General features: G+C 42.3%; 1 protein-coding gene and 1 long non-coding RNA gene across 6 annotated transcripts in view; one reads left to right on the forward strand and one right to left on the reverse strand.

Annotated features, from left to right (window-relative positions):
* The window catches only part of Gm29677, a 167544-nt gene that overhangs the window by 7036 nt on the left and 136092 nt on the right, over positions 1-24416 (forward strand). The gene's annotated exons all lie outside the window — the stretch shown is intronic.
* Positions 1778-24199, reverse strand: Mc2r (melanocortin 2 receptor). 4 transcript variants are annotated; one of them, NM_001301372.1, is made up of 5 exons: positions 24091-24199; positions 16995-17051; positions 6805-6890; positions 4686-4797; positions 1778-3195 (listed from the first exon to the last, which is right to left on the reverse strand). In NM_001301372.1, exon 5 carries the CDS (start codon positions 3097-3099, stop codon positions 2209-2211), a length of 891 nt encoding a protein of 296 aa, NP_001288301.1. In that variant the 5' UTR covers positions 3100-3195; positions 4686-4797; positions 6805-6890; positions 16995-17051; positions 24091-24199; the 3' UTR covers positions 1778-2208. The 4 variants fall into 4 exon arrangements, with proteins under 4 accessions (NP_001288301.1, NP_001258645.1, NP_032586.1 ...); NM_001271716.1 differs by lacking the exon at positions 6805-6890; NM_008560.3 differs by lacking the exons at positions 6805-6890; positions 16995-17051.

Raw genomic sequence — 24416 nt, forward strand, 5'->3', positions numbered from 1 at the left:
TGGAGAAGTTCTTTTGCATGTTCACACACAAGAATGTTCATAGAAGCATCGCTAGTATGATCAGCAGTTTGGGTAAACCTAGACAGCACACAATAACAAAACAACAAATTATTCATTTATACAATGAATTGACATATATCAGTGGAAAACAGGCATTCTCAATGTTAGTGGGGATGTTAGGTAGGTCAGCTATTGTGGAAATCAGTCCCATATTTTTCTATCTAGGCATGTAAGTCCTTTCCCTTCTCCTGAGTATGAGTTTCTTTTATTTTGTGACTTCCATCACACCCCCAAGTCCCTAATAAATCATGTTATTTGTATCCCACATATTTTCCTTTGGTTTCTTCAGAACTTCTTATGATAGGATTTGGGGACAGAAGGCAAGATGCTGCTTCTCCCAGAAGATGCTGTGAATCCTGGGAGACCAGAGAAGCCCTTGTGCTCTCTTGGTCCCTTTTATCACAGATGCTTTTCTCCAGCTTGGCAAGGACTTGCCACTGCAACCTACTGCCTGTTAAGCCTCATCGTTAACTATGATGTTAATAGGTAAACTTGAAAGTTTGTTTCTTTTACCACTATACAGAACACTACTTTTCAATTTTGGACATCTTTCTATTACTACATGTAGAATACGATTTTAAGTAATTTAATGTACCTACCTTTTGGACTTGTTTATGAAGAAGAAAATTTTGGTCACATTCTTGGCTTGGGTCTCTAGTAACAGCATGTTTTTGAAATGCTTTGGTCTAGAGTTTTCCATATTTCAAAATGTTTCTGACTCTGATTTTTTTCTCCTCCCCTCCCCTCCCCTCCCCTCCCCTCCTCTCCCCTCCCCTCCCCTTCCCTCCCCTTCCCTCCCCTCCCCTTCCCTCCCCTCCTCTCCCCTCCCCTCCCCTCCTATCCCCTCCTATCCCCTCCCCTTCCCTCCCCTTCCCTCCCCTCCTCTCCCCTCCCCTCCCCTCCTATCCCCTCCTATCCCCTCCCCTCCCCTCCCCTCCCCTTCCCTCCCATCCCCTCCCCTCCCCTCCTCTCCTCTCTTCTTTCTTTCCTCTCCTCTTCTCTCTTCTCCTCTCTATTATCTCTCTCTGTCTCTTTCCTTTCCTCCATTTTTACCTCTATACACTCTTCTCCCTTTCTCTTCTTTTGCTATGAAATACATTTTGGAGGCATAACTTACACATTTGGACAGAAGAACCAAGTTTGGCTGTCTAATACAGTCTAATACCGTAGTTTGGCTGTTCCTTCTTCTAATACAGTGAGGTATTATATATTCCTGAATAGGACAAGCAGGTTAAAACTGGATTTCATCCTTTTTGTTGTTGTTTCTAAACCCTGAGAAAACGGAAACAGGAAGAGATTTTAAGACGAAGTGGGGTCCTGACTGAGCAAAGAAGACTCATGGTGAAGATTCATTTCTTCTTGGCAACTCAAAGCAATTACTTAGTATCTTTGTCTTACGAGCACACAACAGTTTCTACTCTGAGTGGTTTGGGCAAGTGATCCTTGAATCTTAAGTCTTTAGTTTGCTGCTATTGGAATGGGGTCTAGTGGGAAATCTTAGTTCATTGAGGCTTTACTATCAAAGAAGACTATAGGATGCCTGTCTTTTTTGTTTTTTGTTTTTTGTTTTTGTTTTTTTCCTAACATGGGTTTCTTGCTACCACGAGTCATTTTACTATATGGTCCCATAATGATATACGGTTTCACCATAGACCCAAAGCAACAGCCAGGTGTCATAAACGAAATCCTCAATAACCCATGCACCAAAATAAACATTTCCTCTTTCAAAGTTGATTGTTTGCATTTATTTTCTACATACATAGAAATATGACTAACACATATAGTTAGTTAGATGCCCAAAAAGTACTTTAACTTCTAGAGTATTGGTTACCATGGCTTTCTGCTTGGAAAGGCCTCCCAATGACAGTTTTCACAGGTATCCACAGAAGAACAAATATTTGTTTATCCCAAAGTCCTCACATTTGTATGCTATGTGTACTTTGTAAACTTTCCTGTTTAGCACAACATTTCATCTCTCTAGATACAATATAAAAATGCAGGTACAGTAAGACTGTGAATAAGAAAGGCAGTTATGGTAAACACTAGTCAGTGGGACTGAACTACTGGTCAGAAGAATCACTGGTACATGTCAGACTGATGTGTTATTTGGTCCCTTTACAACACTCAAAGCAGGGATCAAAAATTCTACTAATACCGGTTGCAGAAGAGCATCCTTTTGAATGCATCTCTGAGCTCTGGGCTCCGAAAGGCATATATAAAGGGGTCAATAACTGCATTGCACATGATCAACATGCCATTGACCTGGAAGAGAGACATGTAGCAAACACAGTAAGGGTTATTTGGGCAGAAGGTCATTAAGAGAACATGGAGCACAAAGGGGGCCCAACAGAAGATGAAGACTCCAAGAAGGATGGTTAGTGTCATGGCACCCTTCATGTTGGTTCTAGGAAGGGTAGAGATCTTCCTAGCATGGGAGCGGGCAAGTAAGAACATGTGGATGTAGAGACACAGGATAAAAACCAGCATCAAAGGGAACAGCGATGTGAAGGTGAGCACTGTGGGGATGTGGTGGGAGAAGATCACCATGGTGATGCCGCTCCCTGTGCAGAACATCCAGATAATTGTTAGGGTGATGATGGTGCGGCGCATGGTCACAATGCTATGGTATTGCAGGGCATGGAAGATGGTGATGTAACGGTCAGCTGCAATGACAGACAGGCTGAAGATAGAGCCCAGCAAAGAGAGGATGAACATGCAGTCAATGATGTCATCTGCTGTGCTTTCAAAACTGCCACGAGGCTTAAGATAACCCATGTTTCTGAACATGATCAGGATGTTTTCCAAGATCTTATACAGACTGCCCAACATGTCAGAAATGGCCAAACTGCAGATGAAAAAATACATGGGGGACTGGAGATTTTTATTTTTGATCACAGCCAGGAGGACAATCAAGTTCTCCAATATGCCAATGACAGAGATTGTGAAAAATATCTCTTCTGGCAAAACTACATCAGGACAATCGGAGTTATTTCTTGCGGTGTCATTGGTGTGTTCATACGAATTGATAATATGCTTCATTTTTTCCTGCTGGCCGTTAAGACGGGGGTGGTGTTTGCCGTTGACTTACAGAAATCACGATTGTTTCTGCAGTATGTTTTCTTTGTGTGGAAGGATCTGAGGTTAAACAGAACACATAAGAACACATATTGCAGAATGATTAAATAAATAAATAAATAAATAAATAAATAAATAAATAAAAGCTGCATTATCTTTAAGAAAACTATATTCCTTCCAAAAACTATTACAGTGTGGTAATTTAAATAAAATATTTTAGTAAGCCCTCATATTAGCCAACTTATGAGTAATGTGGACTTTTGAGCCATGAGATGATAATGAAACAGTATCCTTTGCTCTTTTTCCATTCCCTCTCAGCCTTGTGAATGAGTTGAGTGTGATAGGTTAGAGCGAGTGCCAGTGAGCCCTTGGATGAAAGAATAATAAGAAGGAGAGGAAAACATACAATGTTCTCGGACTTGAAGGTCGTGATGGGGTCTGGGAACCGATGAGACCTTAAGATCCTTTCTTTTTCCTCACTTTACCGTTCTGAGCCCCAATCTGACTGTATAGTCTAGGATAATGACATTAATCACAAGGGTTCTAAAGAGCCATTCTCAAAGAGGACCAGAATGCATGCTATTCCTTGAATTTCTAAAGGTCTTAAGACCTGGGCTTAGGGATGTGCACCTGTAGTCTCAACTACCCAGCCAATGTGGGAAGATCTCTTGAACTTAGATTTCAACACCAGCCTGAGCAGCATAAAGACTCAAAGTCTCAAAGCAAGGGCAAGACCCAAAGACCAAGAACCAGGAAACAAGGAAGGACCTCTCAGGGTGATTGGAATCTCTGTAGATGTCTAATAATTTTCATAATATCTCTAGCTGTCCCCCAAATGAGACTTAGTGCTTTTCAGGGCTCCCTCAAATCTTTCCAAAGACAAGTCAACCAAGGTGTGGCAATTCCTCTGTGATCTGGAGGTTTCTGTTTTATTGCTCTTCTGGAGACCAATTGGTCTCCTGAAACTGAGTGGCTGTGCGAGTTATATCAGGCATTCAGATTCTGACTGCTGACAGTTGTGTGCCCCACATCTTAATGGGCCAGTGTAGGCTCAGAACTGAAGAGGCTTGTGCAGGCTGGCAAACATGCCAGGCTAAGCTGAAAGAAGGAGTGTGTGTGACTATTAGGAGTGGCATGGGGCTCTCTGAAATTACCTTTGGATGAACTAGGGATTCTTTTGGCATCTCAGATCAACTAACTTCTTTCATATTTGCTTTTAGCTGATTAGACATGAAACCACTGACAGCTTTGAGGGAAGTTGTAAAAGCTACAACCTGACTTGACTTCTAATTCTCTTTGCTTCAATTCATTCTAACTGATAGGGGACCCTAAGTGAGGCCATGTACCGCTCTCTACTGTGGTGAGCTGGGTAGACAAGTTGATGGGTAGGGATGCCCAGTGCTGATGTTGAAGGCAGGGGTGTGATTTTTCTACCATTGTGGCTTTCGCCACAATAAACTATAGAAGAGATATCCTGACCTGAAGCTTCATGATTTACTTATTTTACAGCCCTCAGTACTATAGTGCTATCGAGCAGCTGATTTGCATACCTGGCTTAGAAGGGCCTTGGAAGCAGCAGAATCATTTGTGGTGCTGAGAACTTTTCCAATAATGCTCCTCTCCTTGGCTTTGTCACTAATGCTTGACAGGCAGGCTTGCTGGCTAAGGGAACATTTTCAAATTATAAACAATGTAGAAAATTTTAACATTTTTTTTGGTTGAAATTGTTGTTTCCTTTCTCATTTTAAAATGAGATCTTTAAATTCTGTACAGTGAATTTTGATCTTATTCAATCCCATTCCACAATCCCTCCCAGATTCGTCCCTTCTTTTAGACCCACACAACCTTGGCTCTTCTTCTTAATTAAAACCAAACCAAACCAAACCAAACCAAACAAACCAAACCAAACCAAACAAACCCAACCCAACCCAAACCAAACCAAAATACAGCAAACCAGTAAGCACCATTTGTGCTTCCTAGGTACTCTTGGATATGTGGCCTTTGTGGCCTTCTACTGTATCTCTCCCTCTCCCTCCCTCTCCCTCTCCCTCTCCCTCTCCCCCTCCTTCTCCCTCTCCCTCTCCCTCTCCCTCTCCCTCTTTCTCCCCCTCCCCTTCTCCCTCCCCCTCCCTCTCCCCCCCTCTCCTCCTCCTCCCCCCCTCCCTCTTCCTCTCGGTTTTCACAATTATCAGCTGCCAATTCGTAACATGCAGTTATCAACTACTTCCTCAAGCAGGGGTGAGCCTTTCTGTGTAACTTAATATCTCTGTAATAGGATTTTTGTCTGGCTTGAGATTGTGTAGGCCTCATGCATGGTGTCAGGAGTGCTACAAGTTCATATGTGCCACTGCCCTGCTGTGTCTGTAAAGTACTATTCCCTTGTAGTCATCCATTGCCTCTGGCACTTTCAGTCTTTCTACTCCCTCTTCTATAATGATCCCTGAGCCTTGAAAGAAGGGAGCATGATATCAAAGTCCCATGTAGAGATGAGCATTCTTTAGTTTTTTATTCTATGCACCTTGATCAGTTATAGGTCTCTGTTACACCCCATCTATGGCAAAAAGAAATTTCAATGAGAGCTGAAAAATACACTAATATCTGGGTATTATAATAAATTGTTAGGAGATGGTTTAATACCATGACTAATACTATTGCAAAGCAATAGTAGTAGGTTCTCCCCTAGGGCCTATGACCTGTTTAGCCATAGATTCTTGGTCTGCAAAATGGTGCCAATACGAGTTTCAGCAAGCCGACTTTATATCTAATCAGAAAATGGTTGGTCACTGCCGTGACATTCATGACATTATTGCACTAGCATGCATTTCTTGTCGTGCTGGTCATTATTGTACCTTGCAAAATTCATATCTGGGTACGCTATGTGATTATTTTCTCCTCTAGTAGCATATAAAACACCACAAAAGCTATCTGGTAGGGATGAAGCTTCCAGGTGAGCATCTGTTTGATTTCTCTGTGTTCAATGACTTAAGTGTATGGTGTCTTCAGCAACAGAGCCTTATTGTCACATTTAGAGGCTACCCAATAGCAATGACAATAGCATCTAATGTTTGGGTATCTATGGGACCTTATTGTTGAATAATTCCAAAAAGAGGTAATTCATTCCTGGCATTTTTTATTTGTTAGCATGTGGTATCCAGAGGGGGCACTGTTACTTCCTTCTGGGGTAATTCCATTTAATTTTAAAATTTGTGTTTATATATATGTGTGTGTATATATTAGTATGAAGAAAACCTAAACATTGAGAAAACAAACAACCCAGTTAAAAATTGGAGCATGGTACTAGACAGAAAGTTGTAAAAAGATGAAATACAAATGGCTGAGAAAGGTTTGTGTGTGTGTGTGTGTGTGTGTGTGTGTGTGTGTGTGTGTGTGTGTGTGTGTGTGTTCAGCATCTTTAGCCACCATGGAAATGCAAAAATACACAGAGATCTTATATTACCCAAGTCAGAATGTCTAAGATCAAACAACCAGACAAACAAACCTCAAATGGTGACAGATGGTGGTGTGAGTATGGGGGAAAGGGACATTTACTCATCGCTATAAGAATCAGCATAGAAAACTTTATAAGGTAGAGATAGATCTACCACACATCTCAGTTTTACCACTCTTGGGCATCTTTTCTAATGATCCTAAATCCCACCACAGACACACCTGCTCATCCAGGAATGTTGCTGTTCTGTTCACAACAGCCAAGACATCCATCAACTGATGAGTGGATTTTTTTTAAAAATTAGAACCTTTACACAATGAAACATTATTTAGAAAATATTAAGAGAAACAAAGTTATGAAAATTTATGGGTGAGTGAAGCTGGAAACAATCATTCTATGGTAATCCAGAACCATAAACTTTGCAAATTTTATCTTATTTGTGGATTTTTAACTTTGACTCTTCAGATATTGTGTGATTCATTTGGAATAACATGGAGGCCAGGAAATTGGTAATGAACCATGGAGGGGATGACAAGAAATGTGGGAAGCCGCCCCCACATTCGCCGTCACAAGATGGCGCTGACATCCTGTGTTCTAAGTTGGTAAACAAATAATCTGCGCATGAGCCAAGGGTATTTACGACTACTTGTACTCTGTTTTTCCCGTGAACGTCAGCTCGGCCATGGGCTGCAGCCAATCAGGGAGTGATGCGTCCTAGGCAATTGTTGTTCTCTTTAAAGAGGAAAGGGGTTTCGTTTTCTCTCTCTCTTGCTTCGCGCTCTCTTGCTTCTTACACTCTGGCCCCATAAGATGTAAGCAATAAAGCTTTGCCGTAGAAGATTCTGGTTGTTGTGTTCTTCCTGGCCGGTCGTGAGAACGCGTCGAATAACAATTGGTGCCGAATTCCGGGACGAGAAAAAACTCCGGACTGGCGCAGGGAAGATCCCTCATTCCGGAACCAGAACTGCGGATCACGTTTATAAAGGTTCCCGTAACACAGACTGTTGAGAAGGATTCAACTGCCGAATTCAGAACTCATCAGCTGGGGAACGACGGTGATAAAGGTTCCCGTAAAGCAGACTGTTAAGAAGGATTCAACTGTATGAATTCAGAACTTTTCAGCTGGGGAACGAGAGTACCAGTGAGTATGTTTGGCCTTGAATTTTTTCTGGTGTTAGGAGCCCTTTTGTTCTTTTTCACATGCTATCAGGTGATTAAGATAGGGCTGAAAATTCTAGAGGAAATTCAGGACAAGCTATCAGAAGTAAAGCGGGAAGAAAGAGTAGGAACAAAGAGGAAGTATGGTACACAAAATAAGTATACAGGCCTTTCCAAGGGTCTTGAACCCGAGGAAAAGTTAAGGTTAGGTAGGAATACCTGGAGAGAGATTAGAAGAAAAAGAGGAAAAAGGGAGAAGAAAAAAGATCGATTAGCGGAGGTCTCTAGGAGATACTCGTCACTAGATGAGCTCAGGAAGCCAGCTCTTAGTAGCTCTGAAGCAAGTGAAGAATCCTCCTCTGAGGAAACAGACTGGGAGGAAGAAGCAGCCCATTACCAGCCAGCTAATTGGTCAAGAAAAAAGCCAAAAGCGGCTGGCGAAAGTCAGCGTACTGTTCAACCTCCCGGCAGTCGGTTTCAAGGTCCGCCCTATGCGGAGCCCCCGCCCTGCGTAGTGCGTCAGCAATGCGCAGAGAGGCAGTGCGCAGAGAGATGCGCAGAGAGGCAGTGCGCAGAGAGATGCGCAGAGAGGCAGTGCGCAGAGAGGCAGTGCGCAGAGAGGCAGTGCGCAGACTCATTCATTCCCCGAGAGGAACAAAAGAAAATACAACAGGCATTTCCAGTCTTTGAAGGAGCCGAGGGTGGGCGTGTCCACGCTCCGGTAGAATACGTACAGATTAAGGAAATTGCCGAGTCGGTTCGTAAATACGGAACCAATGCTAATTTTACCTTGGTGCAGTTAGACAGGCTCGCTGGCATGGCACTAACTCCTGCCGACTGGCAAACGGTTGTAAAAGCCGCTCTCCCTAGTATGGGCAAATATATGGAATGGAAAGCGCTTTGGCACGAAGCTGCACAGGCGCAGGCCCGAGCAAACGCAGCTGCTTTGACTCCAGAGCAGAGAGATTGGACTTTTGACTTGTTAACGGGTCAGGGAGCTTATTCTGCTGATCAGACAAACTACCATTGGGGAGCTTATGCCCAGATTTCTTCCACGGCTATTAGGGCCTGGAAGGCGCTCTCTCGAGCAGGTGAAACCACTGGTCAGTTAACAAAGATAATCCAGGGACCTCAGGAATCTTTCTCAGATTTTGTGGCCAGAATGACAGAGGCAGCAGAGCGTATTTTTGGAGAGTCAGAGCAAGCTGCGCCTCTCATAGAACAGCTAATCTACGAGCAAGCCACAAAGGAGTGCCGAGCGGCCATAGCCCCAAGAAAGAACAAAGGCTTACAAGACTGGCTCAGGGTCTGTCGAGAGCTTGGGGGACCTCTCAGCAATGCAGGTTTAGCGGCTGCCATCCTTCAATCTCAGAACCGCTCCATGAGCAGAAATAATCAGAGGACATGTTTTAATTGCGGAAAGCCTGGGCATTTTAAGAAAGATTGCAGAGCTCCAGATAAACAGGGAGGGACTCTCACTCTTTGCTCTAAGTGTGGCAAGGGTTATCATAGAGCTGACCAGTGTCGCTCTGTGAGGGATATAAGGGGCAGAGTCCTTCCCCCACCTGATAGTCAATCAACTGATGTGCCAAAAAACGGGTCATCGGGCCCTCGGTCCCAGGGCCCTCAAAGATATGGGAACCGGTTTGTCAGGACCCAGGAAGCAGTCAGAGAGACGACCCAGGAAGACCCACAAGGGTGGACCTGCGTGCCGCCTCCGACTTCCTATTAATGCCTCAAATGAGTATTCAGCCGGTGCCGGTGGAGCCTATACCATCCTTGCCCCCGGGAACCATGGGCCTTATTCTCGGCCGAGGTTCACTCACCTTGCAGGGCTTAGTAGTCCACCCTGGAGTTATGGATTGTCAACATTCCCCTGAAATACAGGTCCTGTGCTCAAGCCCTAAAGGCGTTTTTTCTATTAGTAAAGGAGATAGGATAGCTCAGCTGCTGCTCCTCCCTGATAATACCAGGGAGAAATCTGCAGGACCTGAGATAAAGAAAATGGGCTCCTCAGGAAATGATTCTGCCTATTTGGTTGTATCTTTAAATGATAGACCTAAGCTCCGCCTTAAGATCAACGGAAAAGAGTTTGAAGGCATCCTTGATACCGGAGCAGATAAAAGTATAATTTCTACACATTGGTGGCCCAAAGCATGGCCCACCACAGAGTCATCTCATTCATTACAGGGCCTAGGATATCAATCATGTCCCACTATAAGCTCCGTTGCCTTGACGTGGGAATCCTCTGAAGGGCAGCAAGGGAAATTCATACCTTATGTGCTCCCACTCCCGGTTAACCTCTGGGGAAGGGATATTATGCAGCATTTGGGCCTTATTTTGTCCAATGAAAACGCCCCATCAGGAGGGTATTCAGCTAAAGCAAAAAATATCATGGCAAAGATGGGTTATAAAGAAGGAAAAGGGTTAGGACATCAAGAACAGGGAAGGATAGAGCCCATCTCACCTAATGGAAACCAAGACAGACAGGGTCTGGGTTTTCCTTAGCGGCCATTGGGGCAGCACGACCCATACCATGGAAAACAGGGGACCCAGTGTGGGTTCCTCAATGGCACCTATCCTCTGAAAAACTAGAAGCTGTGATTCAACTGGTAGAGGAACAATTAAAACTAGGCCATATTGAACCCTCTACCTCACCTTGGAATACTCCAATTTTTGTAATTAAGAAAAAGTCAGGAAAGTGGAGACTGCTCCATGACCTCAGAGCCATTAATGAGCAAATGAACTTATTTGGCCCAGTACAGAGGGGTCTCCCTGTACTTTCCGCCTTACCACGTGGCTGGAATTTAATTATTATAGATATTAAAGATTGTTTCTTTTCTATACCTTTGTGTCCAAGGGATAGGCCCAGATTTGCCTTTACCATCCCCTCTATTAATCACATGGAACCTGATAAGAGGTATCAATGGAAGGTCTTACCACAGGGAATGTCCAATAGTCCTACTATGTGTCAACTTTATGTACAAGAAGCTCTTTTGCCAGTGAGGGAACAATTCCCCTCTTTAATTTTGCTCCTTTACATGGATGACATCCTCCTGTGCCATAAAGACCTTACCATGCTACAAAAGGCATATCCTTTTCTACTTAAAACTTTAAGTCAGTGGGGTCTACAGATAGCCACAGAAAAGGTCCAAATTTCTGATACAGGACAATTCTTGGGCTCTGTGGTGTCCCCAGATAAGATTGTGCCCCAAAAGGTAGAGATAAGAAGAGATCACCTCCATACCTTAAATGATTTTCAAAAGCTGTTGGGAGATATTAATTGGCTCAGACCTTTTTTAAAGATTCCTTCCGCTGAGTTAAGGCCTTTGTTTAGTATTTTAGAAGGAGATCCTCATATCTCCTCCCCTAGGACTCTTACTCTAGCTGCTAACCAGGCCTTACAAAAAGTGGAAAAGGCCTTACAGAATGCACAATTACAACGTATTGAGGATTCGCAGCCTTTCAGTTTGTGTGTCTTTAAGACAGCACAATTGCCAACTGCAGTTTTGTGGCAGAATGGGCCATTGTTGTGGATCCATCCAAACGTATCCCCAGCTAAAATAATAGATTGGTATCCTGATGCAATTGCACAGCTTGCCCTTAAAGGCCTAAAAGCAGCAATCACCCACTTTGGGCAAAGTCCATATCTTTTAATTGTACCTTATACCGCTGCACAGGTTCAAACCTTGGCAGCCGCATCTAATGATTGGGCAGTTTTAGTTACCTCCTTTTCAGGAAAAATAGATAACCATTATCCAAAACATCCAATCTTACAGTTTGCCCAAAATCAATCTGTTGTGTTTCCACAAATAACAGTAAGAAACCCACTTAAAAATGGGATTGTGGTATATACTGATGGATCAAAAACTGGCATAGGTGCCTATGTGGCTAATGGTAAAGTGGTATCCAAACAGTATAATGAAAATTCACCTCAAGTGGTAGAATGTTTAGTGGTCTTAGAAGTTTTAAAAACCTTTTTAGAACCCCTTAATATTGTGTCAGATTCCTGTTATGTGGTAAATGCAGTAAATCTTTTAGAAGTGGCTGGAGTGATTAAGCCTTCCAGTAGAGTTGCCAATATTTTTCAGCAGATACAATTAGTTTTGTTATCTAGAAGATCTCCTGTTTATATTACTCATGTTAGAGCCCATTCAGGCCTACCTGGCCCCATGGCTCTGGGAAATGATTTGGCAGATAAGGCCACTAAAGTGGTGGCTGCTGCCCTATCATCCCCGGTAGAGGCTGCAAGAAATTTTCATAATAATTTTCATGTGACGGCTGAAACATTACGCAGTCGTTTCTCCTTGACAAGAAAAGAAGCCCGTGACATTGTTACTCAATGTCAAAGCTGCTGTGAGTTCTTGCCAGTTCCTCATGTGGGAATTAACCCACGCGGTATTCGACCTCTACAGGTCTGGCAAATGGATGTTACACATGTTTCTTCCTTTGGAAAACTTCAATATCTCCATGTGTCCATTGACACATGTTCTGGCATCATGTTTGCTTCTCCGTTAACCGGAGAAAAAGCCTCACATGTGATTCAACATTGTCTTGAGGCATGGAGTGCTTGGGGGAAACCCAGACTCCTTAAGACTGATAATGGACCAGCTTATACGTCTCAAAAATTCCAACAGTTCTGCCGTCAGATGGACGTAACCCACCTGACTGGACTTCCGTACAACCCTCGAGGACAGGGTATTGTTGAGCGTGCGCATCGCACCCTCAAAGCCTATCTTATAAAACAGAAGAGGGGAACTTTTGAGGAGACTGTACCCCGAGCACCAAGAGTGTCGGTGTCTTTGGCACTCTTTACACTCAATTTTTTAAATATTGATGCTCATGGCCATACTGCGGCTGAACGTCATTGTTCAGAGCCAGATAGGCCCAATGAGATGGTTAAATGGAAAAATGTCCTTGATAATAAATGGTATGGCCCGGATCCTATTTTGATAAGATCCAGGGGAGCTATCTGTGTTTTCCCACAGAATGAAGACAACCCATTTTGGGTACCAGAAAGACTCACCCGAAAAATCCAGACTGACCAAGGGAATACTAATGTCCCTCGTCTTGGTGATGTCCAGGGCGTCAATAATAAAGAGAGAGCAGCGTTGGGGGATAATGTCGACATTTCCACTCCCAATGACGGTGATGTATAATGCTCAAGTATTCTCCTGCTTTTTTACCACTAACTGGGAACTGGGTTTGGCCTTAATTCAGACAGCCTTGGTTCTGTCTGGACAGGTCCAGATGACTGACACCATTAACACTTTGTCAGCCTCAGTGACTACAGTCATAGATGAACAGGCCTCAGCTAATGTCAAGATACAGAGAGGTCTCATGCTGGTTAATCAACTCATAGATCTTGTCCAGAAACAACTAGATGTATTATGACAAATAACTCAGCAGGGATGTGAACAAAAGTTTCCGGGATTGTGTGTTATTTCCATTCAGTATGTTAAATTTACTAGGACAGCTAATTTGTCAAAAAGTCTTTTTCAGTATATGTTACAGAATTGGATGGCTGAATTTGAACAGATCCTTCGAGAATTGAGACTTCAGGTCAACTCCACGCGCTTGGACCTGTCGCTGACCAAAGGATTACCCAATTGGATCTCCTCAGCATTTTCTTTCTTTAAAAAATTGGGTGGGATTAATATTATTTGGAGATACACTTTGCTGTGGATTAGTGTTGCTTCTTTGATTGGTCTGTAAGCTTAAGGCCTAAACTAGGAGAGACAAGGTGGTTATTGCCCAGGCGCTTGCAGGACTAGAACATGGAGCTCCCCCTGATATATGGTTATCTATGCTTAGGCAATAGGTCGCTGGCCACTCAGCTCTTATATCTCACGAGGCTAGTCTCATTGCACGAGATAGAGTGAGTGTGCTTCAGCAGCCCGAGAGAGTTGCAAGGCTAAGCACTGCAATGGAAAGGCTCTGCGGCATATATGAGCCTATTCTAGGGAGACATGTCATCTTTCATGAAGGTTCAGTGTCCTAGTTCCCTTCCCCCAGGCAAAACGACACGGGAGCAGGTCAGGGTTGCTCTGGGTAAAAGCCTGTGAGCCTAAGAGCTAATCCTGTACATGGTTCCTTTACCTACACACTGGGGATTTGACCTCTATCTCCACTCTCATTAATATGGGTGGCCTATTTGCTCTTATTAATAGAAAAGGGGGAACTGTGGGAAGCCGCCCCCACATTCGCCGTCACAAGATGGCGCTGACATCCTGTGTTCTAAGTTGGTAAACAAATAATCTGCGCATGAGCCAAGGGTATTTACGACTACTTGTACTCTGTTTTTCCCGTGAACGTCAGCTCGGCCATGGGCTGCAGCCAATCAGGGAGTGATGCGTCCTAGGCAATTGTTGTTCTCTTTAAAGAGGAAAGGGGTTTCGTTTTCTCTCTCTCTTGCTTCGCGCTCTCTTGCTTCTTACACTCTGGCCCCATAAGATGTAAGCAATAAAGCTTTGCCGTAGAAGATTCTGGTTGTTGTGTTCTTCCTGGCCGGTCGTGAGAACGCGTCGAATAACAAAGAAAGGAGAGATAGAATATATGGATATAAAGGGCTACAAGAGAATAATGGAGCAAGAAAGGCAAATGAGTGGGGGTTGGGGGGACAGAATAGAGGAAGGGATATGGGGATGGGACAAGGACCACTGAAGACATTTGAAAAGGCTGTGTGGAAACCTAGAATTGGAGATGTTTCATAAAATGCATATATAAACACATCTAGAAATTTAACATTTTATATATAAATTTAATCTCACTCTTCTGCAGAATCTGACAAGGTTCATCTCAGAGGAGTTGACAGTAAAACTGTGGCTTAAGATAGGGACTAAAGAGAGCTTAGTGAAGTATTGAGTTACAGTTAGATATGGAGCTATGATCTGGCGTTTTATTGTATGGTAAGGTGCCTATGTATCAGTATTATTGTCAATAATATATTTCAAAAGAGCCAGGGGAAAAGATTTTGAATGTTCTTACCACAAAGAAATCATAAATATGTAAATTGATATACATGCTAATTACCCCAGTTTGAACAGGGCACACATGCGCTAAATCATCACATTGTTCCCCATAAACACACACAACTGCTATGTGTGAATGAAAATGATTAAGAATGAGCTAACTTTAGAAACAACATAAAAATTAAATTTGCAGCTTGCACAATTAACAAAATGTGCAAAATCATCCTCTTTGAAGGGCTATTATTCTTCATGAGTGCTTCTTGTTTCCAGAATTAAACCCATCTTTAGTGGGCTAAGGATGTAGGCCACTTAGGAAAGTGTTTACCTAGCATGCTTAAAAGTTGTGATTTTTCTTGCTCCCTAGCTCCACTTAGACTGAGCTTGGTGACACACACCTGTAATCATAGCAGATTGGGGTGGAGGTAAGAGGATGTGAAGTTGAAGACCATCCTTAGCTACATAGAGAGTCTGAGGCCAGCCTGACTTCATGAGGTCCTGTCTCAAAACAACATGACTAATGAACACTTGGAGATGGCAATAGTAGAATCACAAATTTATTGACAGCCTTGGTAATATAGTGAGCTCAAGAATCACGTGAGGTACATGTTAAAACATCACATCTATGAAATATTCCAAACAAAGATCAGAACGTTATTCTAGTAAGTGAAAGTTAGACACTCGGTATCATGTTTAAGAAGTATGAAAGCTTTTAAAGATATATTACTTCCAGACTCTCAATTAGAAGACTTGTTATCATTAAAAGTCTAGAGCGAGAAGTGCACTGAAAGTGACAGATATGGGTCTATCATGATACTGCAAGACCATCGTCCTCCAAGACCAAACACCCTGGCTGACTGTGACTCTAGGTTTCTAAACAATCAGTAATGTTCATTTAATTATCATTATAATAATGTAAAACAAAACCACAAGTCATTTCTAATCAATGATAGATTAAATAAACTCTACCAGATCTATAAGACAGATGTGATTAAAATCCCAGTTCAGTGATACAGAGAATGTATATATGTCTCATACACACACACACACACACACACACACACACACACACACACACACACACAGCCCATGGTGTTTACAGATTCCATATCTACTAGGGATTTAAAGTATTAAAAACAATTGCAACTATACTAAACATATACATGTGTTTCCTAGTCAATATTTCCTAAACAGCACAGTATAAAAATTACTAACATTGTTCTTTCATTGTATGTTAGAACTAATTCAGAGGCAATGTAAAGTATACAGATGTGTGTATAGATCCTCAAAACCTACTATGCCATCTACTTCAAGACTTGTACATCTGGGGACTTTAGCATCCAAATATTAGAGAGCCCGGTTCTAGTACCCTGATAATGAAGAAGCCTGTAACTATCTATTTCATGCAAAAAATAAAAATCACAGAAAAAAATGTAGAAGATATACATCAGATCTTAATGGTGTGTACTAGAACATAGCTCAGTTATAGAGCAATTGCCTGTTGTATGTGAGGCTGTGTATTTGAGCGTCAGTATTGAAAACATTTAGTGGTAGTTAGTGTTGATTGGCAGAATTATTAGTCATTTTAAAACATTTTATTTCAGAAAAATTCTGAGTTTATGGAAAATTTTGAATGTCACTGAGTTCTCATATATTCTCATACCCAGTTTCTGGTTATTAACATCTTGAATTACTATGACCTACTTATCACAGTGAATGGATCAATAGAATATCATTATTATCAACTTAAAATCTGAATTTTATATTTGTTCAGTGGCTTACAAATTTCTGTCTTGGAGTTTCTCATCTAGTATAATATTTTGACTTTACTCAAGGGCAAAATCATTAGATTCTTTCTTGCTATAAAAATTTCTAAGACTTTTCCTTTTTTAAAATGATCTTGATAATTTTAATGGAGCATTGGTTGTGTTTTGTAGAATTTGCCAATTTTTTTTTGTCTAATGTTTTTCTTATGAGTGGACTGAAGTTAAAGTTTTGAGGAAAAAAAAAGACCACAATGAGTAAACCATCATTTTCATTACATCATATCAAGGGACATACCATCAACATGACTCTTCAGTGTTGCCGTAGGTCACATGACCTACATACAATATCAACATGACTCTCCAGTGTTGTCGTAGGTCATATGACCTACATACAATAGTGTTTTTAGATCTCCTGCTGTATATTTATTCCCCTATTTACCTCTCCCAGAATGTAGGTTTTAGAAGAAAGTCACTGGGAACAATTCATATTTAAGAGATGGAAAAAAATGTTATACCTACTTGAGGGTAGAGGATTGTGGTGGTTAAGGTTGTCAACTCAACTGAGTCTAGAATAGCCTGTAAAAGATTATCTTGATCAGATTAATTGATATGGGAAGACCCATCCTGATTGTGGAGAGAGCTATCTCCCTGCAGCAGCAGATTTCTCTCTCTCATTCTGTCTTTCTCTCTTAATTTTTATTTCTAGATTTATTTCTTTCCCACCTAAAATATTGAGCTGTTCCAGAAACAATTATGAAAAGTCTCTCGCTCTCTGTCTCTCTCTGTCTCTCTCTCTGTCTCTGTCTCTCTCTGTCTCTCTGTCTCTCTCTGTCTCTGTCTCTCTCTGTCTCTCTGTCTCTCTCTGTCTCTCTGTCTCTGTGTCTCTCTGTCTCTCTCTCTCCTGAATTGTTCTTTTACCTATGTTTAAATCATCTGGCTATATCTTTGCGAGTCTTTTTTCTGTTCTCTGTCTTCTGAACTACCCATCCTGGTTGAATGTAGCTTTATCATGTCTTAAAGTAGTGTTAATGTCAATCTTCTGATTGCATGGTTCATTTTCAGTGTTATGTTAGCTATTCTAGGTGCTATGCTTTCTGTGTATAAACTGTAAACTAAACCAATGTTTACAACAGTGGGTTCTCAACCTTCTTACTGATGTGACTCTTTAATACAGTTCCTCATGTTGTGGTGACCCCCATCCATAAAATTATTTTTGTTGCTACTTCTTAACTGTAATTTTGATGCGGTTATGAATTGTAAATATATTCGTGTTTTCTGATGATCTTAGGTGACCCCTATGAAAGGATCATTCAGGACCCAAATGGGTCGTGATCTATAGGTTGAGAACCACTGGTCTATAATATAACCTAGTTATAACTTCATTGACAATCTCGATAAGGTTGCAAATATCAAAATATGTCTTTTACTAAGCTGAATTTGATATTCAAGACATATAGTTAGTTCTATATTTGGCTTTGTATCTGTAGATTTAGTCATGCTTTGGTTGAAGATATTCTAAAACATTGACAGTTGGTGAAATGGCTTAGTAGGAAAAGATGCTTGTGGCTGAGCCTAATAAATGATTTGAATTTAATTCTTAGGGACCAAATGGTGAAAAGAGAGAATTTGTGCAAGTTGTTCTCTGATCTCTACATCTATGCCATGGCATATGTGCTCTCTGTCTCTGTCTCTGTCTCTGTCTCTGTCTCTGTCTCTGTCTCTGTCTCTGTCTCTCTGTCTCTCTCTCATACACACACACATACAGGTAAAAATATAAATATAACTTTAAAACACAGATTTCAATAAACTATTAGGTCTATTGAGCATGTACAGGCTTTCTTATCAACATTCCTCAAACACAAGCTTAGCAACCACTTAAATGACGTTTCCATTATCTTAGCTATCACAAGTAATCTAGACAGGATTTAACATGTATAATAAGATACGTGTAGATTAAACCATTTTCTATGAGGGATTATGAATTTCAGTATCATATCCACAGCAGGTCTTGGAGCTAATTCTCTCCAGACACTGAGGGAGAACCTGCCCAGTAGAAGTGCATGAGTTAATCTGTGCCAGCTGATCGCAAGCCGTAGTCAAAGGAGAGGAAGATGTAACAAGTGGGGTGCCTAAGAATCCTTTGTTTAGCTGTGCAGAAGATGTTCCCTTCAGCTTTCAGGGAACTGGTGTCTTGATGACAGGCAGAGATGCAGTTGGTAGCCTTTCAAGCCATCTTTCCTCACACCATCAGTGTTTGTTCTAAACCAAAAGAAACACACCATATATCTATCTCTTCCTTAAAACTGACACCAAAAGCAATCTACAGATTCAATGTAATCCCCATCAAAATTCCAACTCAATTCTTCAACGAATTAGAAAGGGCAATCGGTAGATTCATCTGGAATAACAAAAAACCTAGGATAGCAAAAACTCTTCTCAAGGATAAAATAACCTCTGGTGGAATCACCATGCCTGACCTAAAGCTGTACTACAGAGCAATTGTGATAAAAACTGCATGGTACTGGTATAGTGACAGACAAGTAGACCAATGGAACAGAATTGAAGACCCAGAGATGAACCCACACACCTATGGTCACTTGATCTTTGACAAGGGAGCTAAAACCATCCAGTGGAAAAAAGACAGCATTTTCAACAAATGGTGCTGGCACAACTGGCAGTTATTATGTAGAAGAATGAGAATTGACCCATTCCTATCTCCTTGTACTAAGGTCAAATCTAAGTGGATTAAGGAACTCCACATAAAACCAGAGACACTGAAACTTATAGAGGAGAAAGTAGGGAAAAGCCTCAAAGATATGGGCACAGGGGAAAAATTCCTGAATAGAACAGCAATGGCTTGTGCTGTAAGATCGAGAATCGATAAATGGGACCTCATAAAATTGCAAAGCTTCTGCAAGGCAAGAGACACCGTCAATAAGACAAAAAGACCACCGACAGATTGGGAAAGGATCTTTACCTATCCCAAATCGGATAGGGGACTAATATCCAATATATATAAAGAACTCAAGAAGGTGGGCTCCAGAAAATCGAATAACCCCATTAAAAATGGGGCTCAGAGCTGAACAAAGAATTCTCACCTGAGGAATACCAAATGGCAGAGAAGCACCTGAAAAAATGTTCAACATCCTTAATCATCAGGGAAATGCAAATCAAAACAACCCTGAGATTCCACCTCACACCAGTCAGAATGGCTAAGATGAAAAATTCAGGTGACAGCAGATGCTGGCGAGGATGTGGAGAAAGAGGAACACTCCTCCATTGTTGGTGGGATTGCAAGCTTGTACAACCACTCTGGAAATCAGTCTGGCGGTTCCTCAGAAAATTGGACATAGTACTACCGGAGGATCCTGCAATACCTCTCCTGGGCATATATCCAGAAGATGTCCCAACCGGTAAGAAGGACACATGCTCCACTATGTTCATAGCAGCCTTATTTATAATAGCCAGATGCTGGAAAGAACCCAGATGCCCCTCAACAGAGGAATGGATACAGAAAATGTGGTACATTTACACAATGGAGTACTATCAGTTATTAAAAAGAATGAATTTATGAAATTCCTAGGCAAATGGATGGACATGGAGGGTATCATCCTGAGTGAGGTAACCCAATCACAAAAGAACTCGCATAATATGTACTCACTGATAAGTGGATATTAGCCCAGAAACTTAGGATACACAAGATATAAGATACAATTTGCTAAACGCATGAAACTCAAGAAGAACGAAGACGAAAGTGTGGACACTTTGTTCCTTCCTAGAAATGGGAACAAAACACCCATAGAAGGAGTTACAGAGACAAAATTTGGAGCTGTGACAAAAGGATGGACCATCTAGTGATTGCCATATCCAGGGATCCATCCCATAATCAGCTTCCAAACGCTGACACCATTGCATACACTAGCAAGATTTTGCTGTAAGGACCCAGATATAGCTGTCTCTTGTGAGACTATGCCGGGGCCTAGCAAACACAGAAGTGGATGCTCACAGTCAGCTATTGGATGGGTCACACGGTCCCCAATGGAGGAGCTAGAGAAAGTACCCAAGGAGCTAAAGGGAACTGCAACCCTGTATGTGGAACAACAATATGAACTAACCAGTACCCCGGAGCTCTTGTCTCTAGCTGCATATGTATCAAAAGATGGCCTAGTCAGCCATCACTGGAAAGAGAGGCCCTTTGGACTTGCAAACTTTATATGCCCCAGTACAGGGGAACGCCAGGGCCAAAAAGGGGGAGTGGGTGGATAGGGGGCTGGGGGTGGGTATGGGGGACTTTTGGGATATTGCATTGGAAATGTAAACGAGGAAAATACCTAATTAAAAAAAAACTGACATCAACCTGCCAGTTCCCTTCACAGTCTTCCCTTTAGATCCAAGCCTTGTCTCCAGAAAGACTTTTTCCTTTATCCCTGAGGCAATGTTGACAGTTTACTTAATCTTACTATGTGTGATTTATGGTATTAAATAGTTAAAATAGCACCTTACTGTAACACTCTAATGGGATTGGATTTGTTTTTGTTTTGAGACAGGATCATGATAGGTGGCCTGATTCCATCTACAATTTGGCTCTCCTACCTTGGTCTTCTGAATGTTAGGCTCAAAGCATATGCCACCAAGCCTAGCTAGATGAATAGCTATTATTAACCGGCACTCTACGAAATGAAGGAGCTCTAAGGAAGGATGCCATTCTAACAGGCTTATGGCTTCTTTGGCTAGGTGCAGGATTCATGTGAGCAGCTCACGTCTACTCTCTTGGATTTTTACAGACAAGTTCCTCATCACCCTAAGGAGTAGCTGCCTGCTCCAAAGCCAGTGCACACCCATTGAATTCTGTGGGGGAAATCCCCTATGGCAGGCTTTCAAGGGAACCTCTCTCTTTCTGTACGGTCAGAGAAATTGGAAATTCAAACATTTGATTGTACTGGGCAGAGCACAGCAGCTTAGTGAGCAGAAAGAGTTGGGAAATGAGACTGGAGAGATGAGAGTGTCTGGCCAGCAGAGCTTTTCCTTTCTACTGCTAAATGGACAAGGAACCCAGGTACTTCTGGGGTCTTGAGAGCTTCTTCTGGGAGGAGGGCCACTGAAGTACCCATTCTATCCCCTTTCTGCCTTGGCTGACCTTAACCTTGGCCAGCTAGAACCTCCCCACCCCTGCCGATCATATTTTCCTGACCGGAATCGAGCACTTCTCCCTGCTGGGCTTAAAGGCATCATAAACCTTTATCGGCTCGACTCTACCACTTGCATAGAACAATATTGTTTACATGTCAGTCGTGTGCTGTGTTTTTCACCCCATGAAACGTTGGATTCCATGCCATCCACCTGTTGCTAGTACTTTGTGCCGAACACTTGTTTTAAAACCAACCTTCCAAAACTGAACAGCCTGGCTCCTTGAAACCAGAACAAAAGATGTCACTGCAACCGGTCAGCATTCTGCCTCTCCCTCAAACTGCCCAGTTCTTAGGTCCCCCTGGCTTCCGGGGATGGTGGTGGTGGGGTGGGGGTGTGTGTCTTGCTTTTGTGCCTCTCTGTACCTTGTGCTAGGGTAAGATTTCTGAGCACACAGCCCTTTCAGGTACTTTCAGGCAGAGTTAGCTCAGATTGCTGCAAATTGCCAGCTCTGTCAAATGTTCCCTGAGATAAGACCTGCCCTTCTAGTCTTAAGCCCAGACACCACAAAGGAGGGAAAACAAAACCCAAAACAAAGCAAAAACAACGACAACAATAACAACAACAACAACAAAAAAACCAAAACAAAACTTAAAAGGAAGGCTATGCAACATTGCTTAGAAAGATGTCTTTAAAAGCCAAATTTCTGGATGTAAAATAGACCTCGAGCTATTAATGAGATGTCTCAGTGGGTTCTTTCTTTCTTTCTTTCTTTCTTTCTTTCTTTCTTTCTTTCTTTCTTTCTTTCTTTCTTTCTTTCTTTCTTTCTTCCTTCCTTCCTTCCTCCCTCCCTCCCTCCCTCCCTCCCTCCCTCCCTCCCTCCCTCCCTCTCTCTCTCTCTTCCTTTCTTTCTTTCTTTCTTTTTTTTTTTTTTAAAGCTGCTTTGAGTTATTGCAAGGCCACAGAAAGCAAATCTCTTGTTGTGATAGGAGGGACCCAATTGCAGCTGGCAGGCAAGAATCTTTTTGAAGCTACTCACCCAGTTTCTGCCCTCCCTTGTCCTGCCCCTGGCCCGAGGGGATCCCACCAAAAAAAAAGGTTTGCGGCTCTTTGCAACCTCACAGATTTCGTTCTTTCCAGGAGCTGCTGCGAGGCTTCATTACAGCAACATAATGTTCTTGTTCTGGGGGCTCCCCCCTGGGGCCCCAGTCCTCCGACTTCAACTTGAAACTAGGCCAGTGCATAGGAATCCAGTAAACAGGGTTGCTCAATGCATGAACAAGTGAGCAAGAACCTCTCTCTCCTCCTGGGAGTGCAGAGAAGGAGGCCTCTTCTTTCCAGTCTGGCTCAAGGCCCTTCTCTCAGCCCCCTCTAAGGACCCTTCCCATCCCCATCTCCTTTGGACTCTGTATGTTCCACGACAGCCAGGTGGACAAAGTCATGAGTGTGCTGAGTCTTCCCTTGAATGCATGTTCCAACTGTTGGTCACTTTGGGGAGCAGAGGATCATAGATAGGCTTAAATTGATTATTCTATGCCCCAGTTGCTGCAGTCATATGTGCTGTGCTAGTGATAGAGTTGCAGGGAGCCATCATGTGGCAACTCCCCTGGTCTTTTGGCAAAAAATTATCCTGTTTTAAAAGGTTAACCGGGTAAAAAGGATGGTACTGAAAGAGGTTGAAGAAAACGATCTTAATTTCAACCTTAGTTCAATTAGTAAATTCTGCTGTAATTCCTGAGTAGAGTTCATAGTAATTTAATAGACTTTATAATTGAATAAGCTATAATAAAGACAAACAGAAAAATTAATAAATTCATTAGTAGAGAAGAAAGTTTCAGTTAGACAGAGAAGTAATAGATTTTATTGTCATACTTTAATTAAGAAATAAGATACTTCCTTAAGAAGGATGAACCACAATTAAGAGAATTTGGCAGATGCTCATAGCCAGCCATTGGACTGAGAGCATGGGGTCCCCAATGGAGGATTTAGAGAAAGGACTGAAGGAGCTGAAGGGGTTTGCAATCCCATAGGAAGAACAACAATATCAACCAACCAGACATCCCCTGCCCCGAGCTCCCAGGGACTAAACCACCAACCAAAGAGTACACATGGAGTGGCCCATGGCTCCAACGGCATATGTAGCAAAGGATGGCTTTGTGGGAGGAGAGGTCCTTGGTCCTGTGAAGGCTTAATGCCCCAGTGTAGGGGAATGCCAGGGTAGGGAGGTGGGAGTGGGTTGGTGGGTGGTGGGGGAACCCCCTCATAGAAGCAAGGGGGAGGGGGTGGGATAGGGAGTTTGTGGAGGGGAGACAGGGAAAGGGGATAACATTTGAAATACAAATAAGGAAAATATCCAATAAAAGAAAAGAAAAAAAAAAGAGGATTTGGAAGGCCTGAGATGTAGCTATTTCTTAGGTTTGTTCCTAGCTTTTCTATTCCGAGTCCAGAGCACTTGAGAAGGTGAGAAATGTATACAAAATGTGCTTACCTTCAGCTCTGAAGTAGGATCTTTCTCGGCAAGATGACTGAGAAAAAATAAGTTTTTAAGAAGAGCAAGTAAATGATCCTTGGAGCAGGAAAGGCCGGAACATATACATCACTGGGAGACAGCTACTTGTTATCCTAACCTTGAGTAAATGTCACTAGAAATAAACGGCATACTTCTGGTAACACAGAGTTAGAGAGGCCAAAGGGGAGGCTCTGATGAAGACCATAGACCTGGGTCTACATAGATAAGATTATTTTGAACATTTCTGACCACGTTGTCCATAGCAGATTGTGAAGTTGTAAGCTTTTTCTTTTTAAATATCTTTT

Source organism: Mus musculus, chromosome 18, assembly GCF_000001635.26.
Source record: "Mus musculus strain C57BL/6J chromosome 18, GRCm38.p6 C57BL/6J".
NCBI classification, from domain to species: domain Eukaryota; kingdom Metazoa; phylum Chordata; class Mammalia; order Rodentia; family Muridae; genus Mus; species Mus musculus.